General features: G+C 41.3%; 1 protein-coding gene and 1 long non-coding RNA gene across 15 annotated transcripts in view; one reads left to right on the top strand and one right to left on the bottom strand.

Moving 5' to 3' along the window:
- Positions 1 to 3,944, bottom strand: part of LOC139082776 (uncharacterized) — a 28,224-nt gene extending 24,280 nt beyond the window's left edge. For all 3 annotated transcript variants that reach the window (XR_011539002.1, XR_011539001.1, XR_011539000.1), the window contains exons 1-2: positions 3,856 to 3,944; positions 1,683 to 1,721 (exon numbers count right to left, since the gene is read on the bottom strand). This is a non-coding gene — a long non-coding RNA (uncharacterized lncRNA). The remainder of the gene's footprint in view (positions 1 to 1,682; positions 1,722 to 3,855) is intronic.
- Positions 2,519 to 9,609, top strand: FIGNL1 (fidgetin like 1). Of its 12 annotated transcripts, none has more exons than XM_008531892.2 (3): positions 3,953 to 4,054; positions 6,367 to 6,389; positions 6,824 to 9,609. In XM_008531892.2, the coding sequence occupies exon 3, from the start codon at positions 6,834 to 6,836 to the stop codon at positions 8,865 to 8,867; it is 2,034 nt and encodes a 677-aa protein (XP_008530114.1). In that variant the 5' UTR covers positions 3,953 to 4,054; positions 6,367 to 6,389; positions 6,824 to 6,833; the 3' UTR covers positions 8,868 to 9,609. The 12 variants fall into 12 exon arrangements, with proteins under 12 accessions (XP_008530118.2, XP_008530115.1, XP_008530114.1 ...); XM_070615600.1 differs by having other exon boundaries at positions 3,978 to 4,059; positions 6,367 to 6,453; XM_008531894.2 differs by having other exon boundaries at positions 4,000 to 4,054; positions 6,367 to 6,453.
- Positions 9,610 to 14,770: the final 5,161 nt, after the last annotated feature.

The following is a 14,770-nucleotide window of genomic DNA, read 5'->3' as shown; positions in this document are numbered from 1 at the left end:
AGTTAAAAGGTGGTATGACTTCTGGCTCATTTCTAAGTAACTCATGGCAGTTCACCCCACCTCCTGACTTCTCTAGACATCCCCATAATATAGTGATCAGACCCCACACTACCTAACCTAGAAAGAGGAAGAACTACTTCCTCCCAGTTTATTTAACACACATACTCATAGCACTTGGTCTATGCTGGTGCTGTTACACATATCTTTTAGATATTAACTTATTTAATACTTTAAAATTCCCAATGATTATTCCCATTTTATGGATGAGAAAACCAAGACATCAATATGTTTAGTGACTAGTACCAAGGCCATATTGATTATTGGTGGCTGAGCTGGGACTGGAACCCAGTCTGAAATCTACACCATTGCCCACTCGACCATGCTGCCAAATATGCTGTCTGGTCCCCAGAATGAGCCATATCTAAGGATAACTGGCAGTGAGAACATCCTTTCCCTTCTGGGAAAAAGCCTTCTTCACCTCCTAGGGTAGAGTCTTGGCCCCTGACCCTAACCAGACAACTCCCTAATAGCCCAATGTGGGGAAGTTTTTAAAGGTCTGGATTATTCAGCTTAATCTATGTGTATAGTATCTTTACGTAAATATATATTCAATTTAGTGTCATGATGTAGTGCACAGACTGCTGGCAGAGAAATCAATCAGAATCCAGTCACACTCAGGAATCCCACCAAGAAGGAACTGACTGTTGTCCTGTCTACTTCAATATCTCCTCAATACCATCCTACCACCTTCCACACATTGACAAACACATCTCTTTGGTGAGGAAGATTGGCCCTGAGCTAACATCTGTTGCCAATCTTCCTTTTTTTCTCTCTCCACAGCCCAAGTACATAGTTGTAAATCCTAGTTATAGGTCATACAAGTTCTTCTATGTGGGGCATCACCACAGCATGGCCTGAAGAGCAGTGTGTAGGTCTGCACCCATGATCCGAACTGGCGAACCCCAAGCTGCCAAAGCAGAGTGTGCAAACTTAACCACTCAGCCATGGGGCTGGCCCCAACAAACACATCTCTTTGAAACTTATAAAGTCTAACTGTCCTGGCACACAGGGATGCACATTATTTGGGGCCATAGTCTCCCTCTGTTCAAAAACAAATGAGATCACTCAAGTGTACACTGGCATTTTTTTGAGACCATGTTTATAACATTCATGAATATGGAAATACGCAGCCATCTCCCAGAATCCCTCACACCAAGCACTGGCACTCTGCTGTAGGTGAAAATCACTTCCCTTGCAGGTTCAAAAATTCTACTCAGGAGAAGAAAGAACACCGTCTGTGGTGTCAGAGGGAAGGTTTAACATCTGCATAGCTCAAGCACTAAACTCTTCTATATTATGCTAAAGTATTAGGATAGTATTCTAAAATGTCCCATTTGTAAAAGATGAAAAAGTCTGGCGATGGTGTAAGAATTTGAATCCCAAAAAATAGCATTAATAGCAGCAATAAATATGATACAGCATCACAGCTTCTGTTGAATGTCTGCCATGTGCCAGCTACTACTTTGCTAATTCAGTATTGTAGGGAAGACAAATCCTCTACTCTGAGTCCTTCTGGCTGGGCTACGAATTAAATTGATATAAGACAGAACAACAAGAGAAAATCAAACACAGCTTTATAACATGTATATATGGGAGACATTCAGGAAAACTGAGCAACTCACCAAAGCGATGGAGCTTCTCACCTTAAATACCATCTTCATCTAAAAACAGGGGAGGATGCCGGGGGTGGCGGAGTCAGTTATGGGAGATTACCAGAAAAGTACAGTAAACAAGAGTAAGGTTATTATGCAGATTTAAGTCCTTGCCTTCTGCATTGATAAGGGTTTCTAGAAATAAGGTCATCCCCCTCTTCCTGGTATAGAGAGGGAGGCACCTTTACAAATGGAGATTTCCCTTACAAATGTAACTGTCTCTTACAAATGGTAAATTCTACTTTTCAGAGCTTCTCCCATCTCTGCAGTTTTTAAAAGTAACCAGCCCACAATAATCCTCATGCTAAAGGGACACATTTTGGGGTGGCCAATTCTGATCCCCTACAGTATTATATCTCGTATTGATTGTAATCCTTGTAACAGCACCCTGAGTTAGAGATATTCTCGTTTTATAGATGAGGATGAGGTTGAGATTCAGAGAGGGTACAGAAGGGGGTCACACTTTTGCCAGCTCTGCAGGAAGAGAAAATTGCTGGATTGGGGAATGCTTTTGTATCAGATGCACAAAAGTGAAGTAGCAATGCTAGTGTCACTTAGAAAAAAGCTAACCCTGGTAACTATAAATGTAATTCAGTATTTGAGCAATACTCTTAGGAGGCTAAGACAGAGGTTCATATGAAGTCTCCAAAATGCTATCATTAAAATTTTGATGATGAAAATCACCAAAAATTGCTAATTACTCAAATAGTATTTATATGGTGATTTCTAAATATACAAGTAGAAAAATGGCTAGTAAACACACAACTGAGTTGACCTTGAGATACTAGTTTTCATTTTCATTTATTTTTATTCTATATATTTTGGGTAATTATAATAATTAGAAAATTAACAACTTATGAGCAATTACAATAAAAGTCTTTTATTACTGTCTAAGCCAAGAAATGAATTGGGAGCTGTTGTTTTCATTGTAACCCCTGTCTATTTTTTAACATGCATTGTCCAATCTCTTTTATTTGGTGTCCATTTAAAACTCTCTTAAAGGTCTTCAAAAATTTTTTGCCTCACATTTCTTTGGATTTTTTTTTTAAACGTCATGTGCTGGTAGTTGCTACTGCACAGCTATTTTCCCCATCTCCTGCACGAGATATTCCCTTTCTCAGAAGGGGTAACTATAGGACCCAGAGGGAGGCTACTGGGGCTTTCTGGGAAATGTCTTCTTCCTTTTTCCAAGAGAGAACACACAAAGGGAAAGGTCCTTCCCCCATTTGGCCCCTTCTTGCTTTAAATATGGTTGTGTGAGGCAACGTTCCTTGGATCGTGGGGGCCCTTTCCGAGAAAGAGGTGACAAGCCTGGGGAGGAAACTCCATGGGAAGTAGATGGCAGGAGAAATGGTCCTTTATGACATCCTTAGGTAGTGTCATCAGACCTGGAACTGCCAACTTCCAGACTTATGTGACATGACAGCAATTACCCCATAGAATAGCTTACCCACAGAATAGCTGTGAGTGGCTATTCTGTCACTTGGTCTGAAAATGCAATTCACTAATCTAAACATGGTTCTGTTCTCTGAAGCCTTGCTCCAGAACAAAGTCCCAGGTAATAATAGAGTGCTTTTCAGTCTTCCAGGAACGTGTCCCTAGAGAGTGCAGGGCGGGAAAAGGGAAGTGCTAGCTGAGGAGTAGATCTGAGCTGCCAGATTCATGCAAAGCAGGTATTCCAATTCCCTTAGGTCTCAAAAATGCACGCGGATCTTGCAGGGCACTCTATTCAAGCCTCTCCGCCAGTGAGTACCCTTTCCCCAGCACCCACCTACTAACGCGCTCTCTGGCGAACAGACTGGCGGACTCGCCGCCCAGGTATGGCCAGGAGACGGGGTACGGCCGGGAACCGCGGGGACTGGGCTGGGCTGGGCTCTGACGCCGCAGGCTCCCCTTACCCCTGCAGGAGACGCGCTCACCCCTCCCCACGCCCGTCTTCAAGAGGACCCGCCCTCCCCCGCCGTGAGTCCAGGGAGGCGCGGTCCACGCGAATCCTCTGAACGTAGGTCAGCTCTAAGCGCGCCGCGTCCGTATTTCGGAGGACTTTTAAAATGAAGCACAGGCGCAGGAAAACGAAGATAGTTCAGGACGTCAGTAAGCCTGTCGTGGCCAGACAGCTAGCACGTCTCTGGTCGCAGAATACCTGTTCTCAGCCTTCCTTAAACTGCAGGGGCCGGAGCAGCGGCCGGCCCGGGAGACCCGCCCTCGAGACGCGCGCGCCTACTCGTCGCGTCTCACGCACGCACGCACGCTCGTCGCGGGCCCGAGCACGTCAGCAGTACGCAAGCGCACAGCGATCCCCGCGCTTTTCGGAGGCTTCCCGTCGGCGGCGAGGCGGAGAGGTGAGGTGAGACGAGACGAGGTGGGGCGGGGCCGCGCCCGGGCTGGAGTCGGGCCGGCTAGGAGCTGGGAGCCGTGAACCCGGAGCGCAGAGGGACCAGGCTGGTTCCCGGCGCCAACCCAAATCACCAGTGAGTTGAGGGTCTTCCTGGGCCGGCTGGGGAAAAGCCGGAGTCCTGGAGTCGTTTCTCGCGGTGGGCGTGCCCTCAGCGCCGGTCCGTCTTAGGTGACTTACTTTTAGAGGAGGGGGCCTTGGAGGCTCCGAGAAAGGCGGTTGAGGGGGCAGCGCGGTCCCAGTGTGGGGACGCGGGCGGGGGAGGCTGTCCCGGCACTTTGGGCTGTAGGCGGTCGGTCTGGCCGGCTGCATCCTGTCGCAGGTCGTTCCCAGGGCCGGAGTCTTTGTCGTACACACTCAGCCTTCCCTCTCGTCGGTGGTAGTCATGGGTCTGCGCGGGCTAGTTCTTCCCCATCCGCCGCTGACAGCCCAGCCGGGGGACCCGAGGCAGGCGTCGACCTCTGTGATCAGAAAGGAGGCGGATACTGTCCCTCGTGGAGGGGTGGTGGTGAGGAATGATAAGGAGTAACACCGTCGAGTATTTTCTGAGTGCTGAGAACTGTTTTGAGTGCCCTGCAGAATTAAGAGCTCCTGTCAACTAAGTAATGTTACTGTACGTAGAGAACTTAAGGAATTTACTCAGGGTCGCGGCTGGCAGGCAGTGGAGCCAGAATCCGAATCCTGTGCTGTCTCTGGGAATTAGAAACTTAAATAAAGGGCCGGCACAGTGTCTGGCACCTGCTAGGAGTTCCGTCAGTATTTTAATAGCTTTTATTCCAGTGGATTGCCCTATTCTAGATACTGGGAGGATATAAATGTAATAGAAAAGAGTTGCTACTTGCAGAGGCCAACTATCTAGCTAAAAAGACAGATATCACACTGCACAATAAGCAGTAAACTTTCAAAGAAGATTGAAATGCCATTCATGTATCAGTGCTAATTAGCCATAATTTTTAGATCTAGGAAAGGCCATAAAGGTTAGAGTGACTTGGAAATGGTAACCGGGACAATGGCTGTGTTATTGACCAGTGCTGGCTAAACGGTTGTTTGGTTATCCATATCTGTATTTGTTGGATAAATGATTGAGTTCAAAGGAAGAAGTAAGACTTGGGAGGTGAATATTGAAGAAAATGGTGAAGGTGGAAAAGAGAAAGGAAGGTGTTCTGCAAACAGTGACTAGAACTCAGAGCTGTTGTAAGAGTACCCAGGACTGCAGATGACCAAGTGGGATGAAGCCATGGAGAGGAAGGATGCTCATACACAAAGAAAGTTTGTGATAAATGTTTTCTAAGTCACCTCTCTTACAGTTTCTCATTTCCAGTAGTGCATAAAAGAGATTAAAGTAGGTTAGAATAGTATAGTGGAAAGAGGGATGAAGTGCTTGTCAGGAAATACAAGTTCTAGTTTTGACTCTAGTTTATTTATCTTTATAGCTTTAAGCAAACTACAATCTCCCTGCCTCTTAAGTTTCTTTACTTTTTTTCAGCAAAGATTTATGAACACCTCCCTAGAGTGTGATAGATTCCTTGTAGGGCATTTTGGGAAATACAAAGCTGTATTAAACATGGCTCTTGCACTACAGGAACCTACTGAATATTAAGCTATATTTACAGGTGATTTGGAAGGTGAATTTTCAAATATGTGAGTTCTTGGTTTTTGCTTTATTGCAATACTCCTTGGAAACTTAAAAGTTTCCTTATAACTTTTTATTGTGGATTGGCAGGGAAATTCTGCAACATGGTACATTCATCTGCAATTCTGTTTCAATAATATTACTTAATGTAAGGAGCCTTATAAAAATAACCTGAGAGAAGAAATCTAACAATACTTTACTAGCAGATTGTTTAGCTTCTTCTCATATTTCACTTGTCATAACAGTTCACATTTTAATACTTCATGTGAAATTGGGAAATTGGGAAAGATTCTGGGGCATCCTGTTTTAAGTTCTCATTCATGAATAAGTCCTTAAAAACATTTAGTGTATCATAGTGGTTCATGTTTATGATCCATGCAGCAATGACCTTTGGTAGTAGCATCAAGGAGCATTTTATACATGGTGAAGCGCACTGCACTTGGAGTGAAACTGCTTGTGTGCGAATTCTGACACCCTTGCTGACTGGCTGTGTGATCTCTAGTAAGTTTCCTAACTCTCTCATCCTGAATCTCTACATTTGTGCAATAGGGATGATAATAGTAGTTTTCAGAGTATTTTCATACTCGTTTGACTTGATTCTCACAAGGATTTCTTTCACTTTACAGATAAAACAGAAGGCTCAGCAATAGTAAGAGGCTTGCTTAAAAGATCCTTCATTTATGTTTTCTTAGAGACCAGACTTACACTCCTGGGTTGGTTTGTTTCATTTTGTTTCTCTGTAGTTCCATTGTTCTTCTATATTGCCTTTCTTTTGCTGATTAATTTTAAATCCTTCCCATCTAAATCTTATGAATATTCTCCTTATTGGCAGGGAAAATTACTATATAACTAAAATAGTTTAACTCATAACAAAACATTATTAAGTCAGCCTTTAATCTTTATATCTTGAATGCTTGGAATCTCTGATTAACTACATATTTCCCTTATAAATGATCTGTCTTTATAAATGAAAAGTCCAATATACCTTCCTTTAGATAAGAGATTTAAAAAGTATATTTAACTTATTATATCTTTGTTTTCTTCTTGATACTGATTCTTTTTCATTTTTGTCATTTGTTATAGGACCTCTAAAATGCAGGTCTCCAACTCTAGGTCTGTGCACCTGAGTGAATGGCAGAAGAATTACTTTGCACTTATGTCTGATATATGTACATCAGGACAGAAGGCGGATGCATACCGAGCACAGATACTACGCATTCAGTATGCATGGGCAAACTCCGAGATCTCCCAGGTCTGTGCTACCAAACTGTTCAAAAAATATGCAGAGAAATATTCTGCAATTATTGATTCTGACAATGTTGAATCTGGTTTGAATAACTATGCGGAAAACATTTTAACTTTGGTAAGATCTCAGCAAACTGATAGTGACAAGTGGCAGTCTGGATTATCAATAAGTAATGTTTTCAAAATGAGTAATGTACAGGAGATGATGCAAGCTGGCAAAAAATTCAAAGACTCTCTTTTGGCACCTGCTGATGCATCAGTAGTAATCCATAAAGAAGCCGCTGTCTTTGATCTTCCTAAATTTAGCATTTGTGGTGGTTCTGGGGAGAGTGACCCATTAACTAAGTCAGCTCTTGGTATAGATAGGACTCAAGACATCCCAGAGAGCAGTCCTTCTTTGAAGTGCCCTCAGAATGCCCAGCCACCTATGGTGACTAATGCCACTAAGATGTGTTCTATATTCTCAACACCTTTTGGTGAATCAGGCACTGCAAAATTCCATGCCACACCATTGTTTGGCAATGTCAAGAAGGAAAATAACAACTCTCCAAAAGCCAACATAGGACTAAATATGTTCTCATCTAATCAGTCTTGTTTTCCTTCTGGCTGTGAAAATCTACAGGAACGGAAAGCTTTTTATGGTTCTGGCATCATTGATGCACTTTCCACCCCAATACTGAGTAAGGCTCCTACTAAAACAGAAGATACTGGCCAAAGGGAGGAAAGCAGCCTGCCTACTTTTAAAACTGCAAAAGAACAATTATGGGTAGATCAGCAAAAAAAGCACCACCAACCCCAGCGTGCATCAGGGTCTTCATATGGTGGTATAAAAAAGTCTCTTGGAGCTAGTCGATCCCGAGGAATCTTTGGAAAGTTTGTTCCTCCTGTACCTAAGCAAGATGGGGGAGATCTGAATGGGGGAATGCAGTATAAGCCTTATGGTGCAGGACCTACAGAACCAGCACATGTGGTTGATGCACGTCTGAAGAACTTGGAGCCAAAGATGATTGAACTCATTATGAATGAGATTATGGATCATGGACCTCCAGTAAATTGGGAGGATATTGCAGGAGTAGAATTTGCCAAAGCCACAATAAAGGAGATAGTTGTGTGGCCCATGATGAGGCCAGACATCTTTACTGGTTTACGAGGACCCCCTAAAGGAATTCTGCTCTTTGGTCCTCCTGGAACTGGTAAAACGCTAATTGGCAAGTGCATTGCTAGTCAGTCTGGGGCAACATTCTTTAGTATCTCTGCTTCCTCCTTGACTTCTAAATGGGTAGGTGAGGGGGAGAAAATGGTCCGTGCGTTGTTTGCTGTTGCAAGGTGTCAGCAACCAGCTGTGATATTTATTGATGAAATTGATTCTCTGTTATCTCAACGGGGAGATGGTGAGCATGAATCTTCCAGGAGGATAAAAACCGAATTTCTAGTTCAGTTAGATGGAGCAACCACGTCTTCTGAAGATCGTATTCTAGTGGTGGGAGCAACTAATCGGCCACAAGAAATTGATGAGGCTGCCCGGAGAAGGTTGGTAAAAAGGCTTTATATCCCCCTCCCAGAAGCTTCAGCCAGGAAACAGATAGTAGTTAATCTGATGTCCAAGGAGCAGTGTTGCCTCAGTGAAGAGGAAATTGAACTGGTTGTACAGCAGTCTGATGGGTTCTCTGGAGCAGACATGACACAGCTTTGCAGAGAAGCTTCTCTTGGTCCTATTCGCAGTTTACAAACTGCCGACATTGCCACAATTACACCAGATCAAGTTCGACCAATAGCTTATGTTGATTTTGAAAATGCTTTGAGAACTGTGCGACCTAGTGTGTCTCCAGAAGATTTAGAGCTTTATGAAAACTGGAACAAAACTTTTGGTTGTGGAAAGTAAATGGGACACTTAAAAGATGGCATCTTGGTAGTACAATCTTTTCCATTTTTTAGCATAGAAAACTGGGAATTTATTAATTGTGGTTTTAGTGTATATTCTGAATTCTGGACCTTAGATAGAATAACAATAGCTTGTTTGACAGTTGACCTAGCCTATGTTATTATAAGCTTTATTTTTTTTTCCACTTATTGCCTGATGCGTAAGTGGATTCATACGAAACAAGAACGAACTTTTTGTGACGTTACTAAGAGGTCTTTCTTTTGAAGATGGATAACATGATGAATAGTGAGCTCAAATTGAAACTTTTTTAACTCTCATTTGTATATGATGATGTATCTGATTTATATTCATCTTTTAGTGAAGAAAGAGTCTTCTGAAGACCACTTGATTCTCAGTGTTTGCTAGTATAATGGTTTGCATTTGAGACAGAATATTGCTTACTGTTGTTTAAATAGACTTAAGATCTCACCCAAAGCTAGAGTGAAAGTGCTAGTTTTCACTTTCTTCTGGTTTGTGACCTCTTAAGGGTTTTTTTGCTTACCAGGATTAACTTGAATAAAAATATGTTCAGAAATAGCAAGGTGTAATCCAATATCAGAGACGTATCCACAGAACTGAAAAGTGAAGAATATTGTATTTTTCCAGGGGGTATGTGATGTTTAAAATTAATGGTTTATTTGACTCTACTTCACAGCCTATAGTATTGCTCCCTTTCAAAATAAATGTTTTAAAATTTTGGTAATGGACCATGTTGTTTTATGAGTAATACATGTTCATTGTAGAAACAGTAGAAAATAGGGAAGAACAAAAAGAATAAAATAAAAATCACTGTTATCCTTCCACTTTTGGGAACACAGCAGTTGAGTATCGATTCTTCCAGAAGCTTTTTACAGGAATGGGATTGTATTATGCATCCCTTTTGTGGCCTGCTTTTTTCTTTAAGGTGTATCATCATTATTTTCCATGTTAGCATAGTTCTTCAACATCTTCCCTTGTATGACTGCCTAGGGTTCCATTGGATGGATGGGCTGTAATTTAGTCATTCCTCTGTTAGGTGGCATTTAGGGCAAGACATTTGGTTGGTTGTCTTTTGTTTATTGTAAACAAATATGTTGAATGCCATAGTGATCTTTTAAAATATATATATATATATATATATATCAGGCCGGCCCTGTGTCTGAGTGGTTAAGTTCGTGTGCTCTGCTTTGGCGGCCCAGGGTTTCATTGGTTCGGATCCTGGGCATCGACATGGTACCGCTCATCAGGCCGTGCTGAGGCAGCATCCCACATGCCACAACTAGAAGGACCCACAACTAAAAATACACAACTATGTACCGAGGGGCTTTGGGGAGAAAAAGGAAAAATAAATAAATATATATACACACATTTCTTGAGTAAAATTCTTGGATTAAAGACCAGGCACATTTTTAAGGCTTTGGCATGTGTTGTAAATTGTCCTCTGGAGAAACAGTGCCTGTGTAGAATTCCCATCTCTGCTGAATCCAAGCGCCTGTTTACCAATGTGCCATGCCAACATTGGGCCTTAGGCAGTGTTTGTTAGCATTCTTTTTGCATTCATTCATTCAAAAATATTTATTAAATGCCAGATATTGTTCCAGGTGCTGAACGTAGAGCAATGAACAACACAGGCAAAAATCCTTGGTCTCCTGTAGGTTACATTCAAGTTCTAATGTTTTGAGAACAATGCAATAAGTGAAAAACGAAGTTTGAAACTTTTACTAGGTTTAATAATTTAGATAGTTCATATACTTTAATTTTTATTCTTGTCTACCTTCTATTTTTATGCTTTTAAAAGCTTTATTTTTGCAAATTTTAATTTTTCCTTTTGAAGTATGTAATTGTTTCTCATTAGAATTTAGGTATTTAGTTTCTTTAGTTTTTAGTTGTATCTTTTAAAATCTTAAAGCATTTCATGATACTGATTACTGTCTTTGTCTCTTTTCATTTCTACATAAACAACACTATATCCTTGGATTCTTTGGTATTGATATCAAAGAATTCCCCAGACATCATCTCATCCCCTTGGATCTTACAATTAGTGTAGCTATTTAGATTTATCAGCAATTGTCCTGTAGGTGTTAGTGTTCTGTTTAGCTCTATAACTTAATGTTTATTGTCTGTTTTTTCTCAGCAGCAACTTCTGCCAGTCCTGACTTTTCACTCCATTGATCACCAACTATGAGGCCACTTCCCGCTGTAGATCTTAGTTTAGATTATGTCTAAGAGGAAAAAGTCTTGTTGGCTTAGCTCATCTTTGATTAGGCAGAGCCCATGGCCCTGTTAGAATGTGAAATGGCCCCTCTTGAATTAGGGTCTGCTCTATTCAAGTGAGAATCTAAACCTGAAAGGAATAATCGAGTAGAATATTTTAAAGCTGGAAAGAAAATGTGAGCCAGGGAGTCACTTGACAGTTGTTTCTATGTTATACGATAGAGAGGCATTTTCTCAGCCCTTTATGATTTGGAATATGTTTCTGAGGCAGTTAGGTAGGACATATCCAGAAACTGAGACTTCAGATTTCTTTGTGTCTTCACATTGTGAATCCTCTCTTGATTGGATATGATAATCTTGGGCCAAATCCTTTCCTCCTGAGTGTTGTGTTGCTGCTGCACTGTCCTTAGCCATTGTTTCAGAGAAGTGAACATTAACCTGGTTTTTAACGTCTTTGAAAGATAATTTCCTTTGTGGAAATATACACACACACATTTCACCAACACATGTAGCGTGTTTGTATATAAGTGGTTAAAAATTTTGGTAGGAATACAGTAATGTATCTGAATTTTTAATATCAGTCCTTTTTAAATGTTTGTATTACACATATAATTTATGGTTCTTTTGATGTATGTTTGGGAAAACCTATTCCAGTCTTTGGTCTTCTCATCCATTCTTTTCAAATTCTAATTCATTTTCTCAATTCTAAAATATTTATCAAATCTGCTTCCACACTGACAAGTTGAAAAGGTGCAATCATAGTGTAACGGTTATAGGCTTGGAACCGAATGGACCTGTTGGATTCTGACTCTGTCGTTTGCTAGTTGTAACTGTAGGCCACTTAATTGTTCAGTCTCAATGCTAAGATGAGAATAGTCTAAACCTGTCTTGTTAGACAGGATTAAATACTAAAATACATGTTTAAAAGCCTCGTTCACGATTGCTCAATAATTGTACATCCTCTTCTGTCCATCTGCCTTGATTCTGCCTTCATTGCTTTGAAGGGCCATTTTCTTTTCAACTATTTCACGTGGTTTATTCTAGCTCATTCTGCTTAATATTTGTGATATTTGTATTTCATTATAGGTAAGACGCCATCTAAATTTATCTTTAGTTTGATAGAGTAAATCTAATTCAAAAGAAAGAAATATCTTTGTTTCTCTTCTAGACTATAGGATTTTTTCATAGGTCCCAGATTGGTAGTTTTCACTTACTCATCCTTAAGTGTTATTTATTGGTCTCCATAGTTATTCCTCAGTGTTCTTAAAAGACACTTTGCAGCCCACCTCCAGAGATCTAATTAAAAGAGAGGATTCTATCTAAGAGGTCCATGGCAAAAGGGCAGGTCAGATAAGGATACATACTTTAACTTCCTTCTCAGATTCCTGGTGCTTGACCTGAAATCTGGAGTTGGTAGTGAGTGAGCCAATTGGCGCAGCTATTTAAAGTCTGCCCCAACGGCCTGGGGAATCGAGGGAGTCTAATGAGAATGGATGAGATATAGTCACCACTTTTAACTCTTGTCCTTAAATAAGACTTTAACCAACACAGAGTTTATAATGAAGACAGCTTTGAAATGGGCATTAGAAAAGTGCCAGTGAGTGATCTTGGACATTTTGTACATAACCCCTAAGATCTCTGTTTTCCTAGCTATAAGATGAGGATGTTGTATTAGATAATCCTTAATGACATACCCAGGTGTGCTATTCTGTTATCAATTACCAAATATTAATTTACTAACTTGACAAATGCTTGCAAGGTACCAGATGTTGGGCACTATGGTAAGTACAAAAAAAATGTACTTATTTAAGGGTTACCTGTTTAAATGTTACAAATTTGGCTTGTTATGGAAACTAAAAGGGAAAACAAGAAGAAAGAGCTTTGGTAAGAAGTTAAGTCAACGTAATGTGCCACTGAATATATGAATCATTTTAAAAAGGGGGAAAAGTGAAAAATTAGGAAGTCCACTTAAGGTGGAGTACTAGGCAGCAGGCTGTAGTTAAGGACACATTTGGCCCGAGTGCTTTACAGTGGCTGAGCTTTCATAATGCATTTCTCCTCAGCAAGTTAGAGATGACTCAGGTTAAACATAGACTAGTCTCAGGTTCCTTGGTTATGGCCAGGGCAACATTCTGATACCAGAAGGACGTGTGCAGAGTCAAGATGTGTTCTGTAGGTGGAGTACAGAGCAGAACCTTGTCCCTCCCTGTCTCACCTCCACCCTTTGTCCTGCAGCTCCAGGCAGTAGTTCTTGTCCCCACACATGACTAAAACACACAGTCCCAGAGAGGGACCCATCCTCTTGGTGGTGTCGTCCTTTGGTGTCAGAGTTGCTCTTTATGTTTGTGTTCAAGATATGCCACTCAGCTTGCCCTTAAAATGCTTCTGGGTAAACTTTACCAGCTTTTTTTTTTCTCCCAGAACAAAATATTAGCTTAATAAGAAAAGATATAGTATGGAATTTTCCATTTAAGGTAGTGGACTAAGCCACACATTACCTTTCCCACCCACATGTGCGAAATCATCATTGAAATGCAAAGATAAAAACTAAGACTAAACCCTTTGCAATCTTGGAAAATACCATTTTCAAATATGACATTTTAGGCGTTTCTGGAAGTTACAAGGCAAATTGTATTGGGTTGTTGGAATCTCTGAGCTGAGACCTGCAATCTAATAAAGGCAATGGGAAGGCCAAATGAGGTTGGACCTCAGTGCTTGGGTTCTACCCTAGCTCAGGCAGCAAAGCTGGCTGCGGTCAGTGGACTGGATGCTGCAAGGATTGCAGAGACTAGTCATGCAGCTCTCATGGCCCAGTGTGTTCACGTGGAGCAGCTGGGAAGTAGAGTTCCCTAAATCAGGGAGTGGTTTACAGTGGCCTTGCGTTTTGTCTGCTCTGTGGCCTGAGAAGTGGGACAGTGTGCTAGGTAACTTCAGGTTGCCACATTAGGCAAAAGCATAAGTGTTTGAAGAAGCAGTGGAAGCTCCTAACGTACACACTCCATCTCTCTTTGTAACTTGTTACCTACTTCCGCAGTTTTTAAGGGGTCACCCTCCCTTCCTACAGTCCCTAAAGGGAGGTCCTATCTCTGTTCCCTCTCACTAACATACACATGCACTTGCACCACATGCACGCACTGCAGTCACAGAGGAGATCATACTACACCATGGTTGATGCATCGTTTCCATGCAAGGCCCTGCTGAGTGGTGTAAGAGACACACTTGCTAAAGAAACTTTCCCCACTCACCATGGTGATCAATTTTAAAGTATAAATTAGTTCATGTAAAGATCTTCCAATAGATTCCCATTGAAATGAAAATAAAATCCAAATTCCTTCTTAGGGCCAAACATCATCTCCCTTTACTCCCTTATTTCTTACTTTGCTCTATCCCACTGGTCTTTGTTCTTTTCTAAGACGAAACTAACTTTTCCCCATACAGGAGTTGTGGTGAGCAGGATTCTAAAGATGTTCCTCCAGGATTCCTGTCCTCTGGTTATTCAGTTAAACACTAGTCTAGGCACTGTTGGGAAGGGACTTTGCAGATGTAAGATAATTGTGGGCCTTAAGATGGGGAGGTTATAGTTAGGTCAGGGCTAATCTTCCTCAAAAAAAAAAAAAGGTTATCCAGGATTATTTATGCAGGTCCACTCTAATTACATGAGTTCTTAAAAG

Source organism: Equus przewalskii, chromosome 4 (assembly GCF_037783145.1).
Source record: "Equus przewalskii isolate Varuska chromosome 4, EquPr2, whole genome shotgun sequence".
Classification (NCBI taxonomy): domain Eukaryota; kingdom Metazoa; phylum Chordata; class Mammalia; order Perissodactyla; family Equidae; genus Equus; species Equus przewalskii.
The sequence above is the reverse complement of the archived record's forward strand: the minus strand, read 5'-3'. Positions and strand labels throughout refer to the sequence as shown.

What these genes read in the sequence shown, in the direction of transcription:
- FIGNL1 (XM_008531896.2), top strand. Translation starts at nt 3,764, where the DNA reads ATGAAGCACAGGCGCAGGAAAACGAAGATAGTTCAGGACGTCAGTAAG. An exon ending in CGGCGAGGCGGAGAGGTGAG is followed by an intron (nt 4,060 to 6,823) that starts GTGAGACGAGAC and finishes CATTTGTTATAG; the next exon opens with GACCTCTAAAATGCAGGTCT.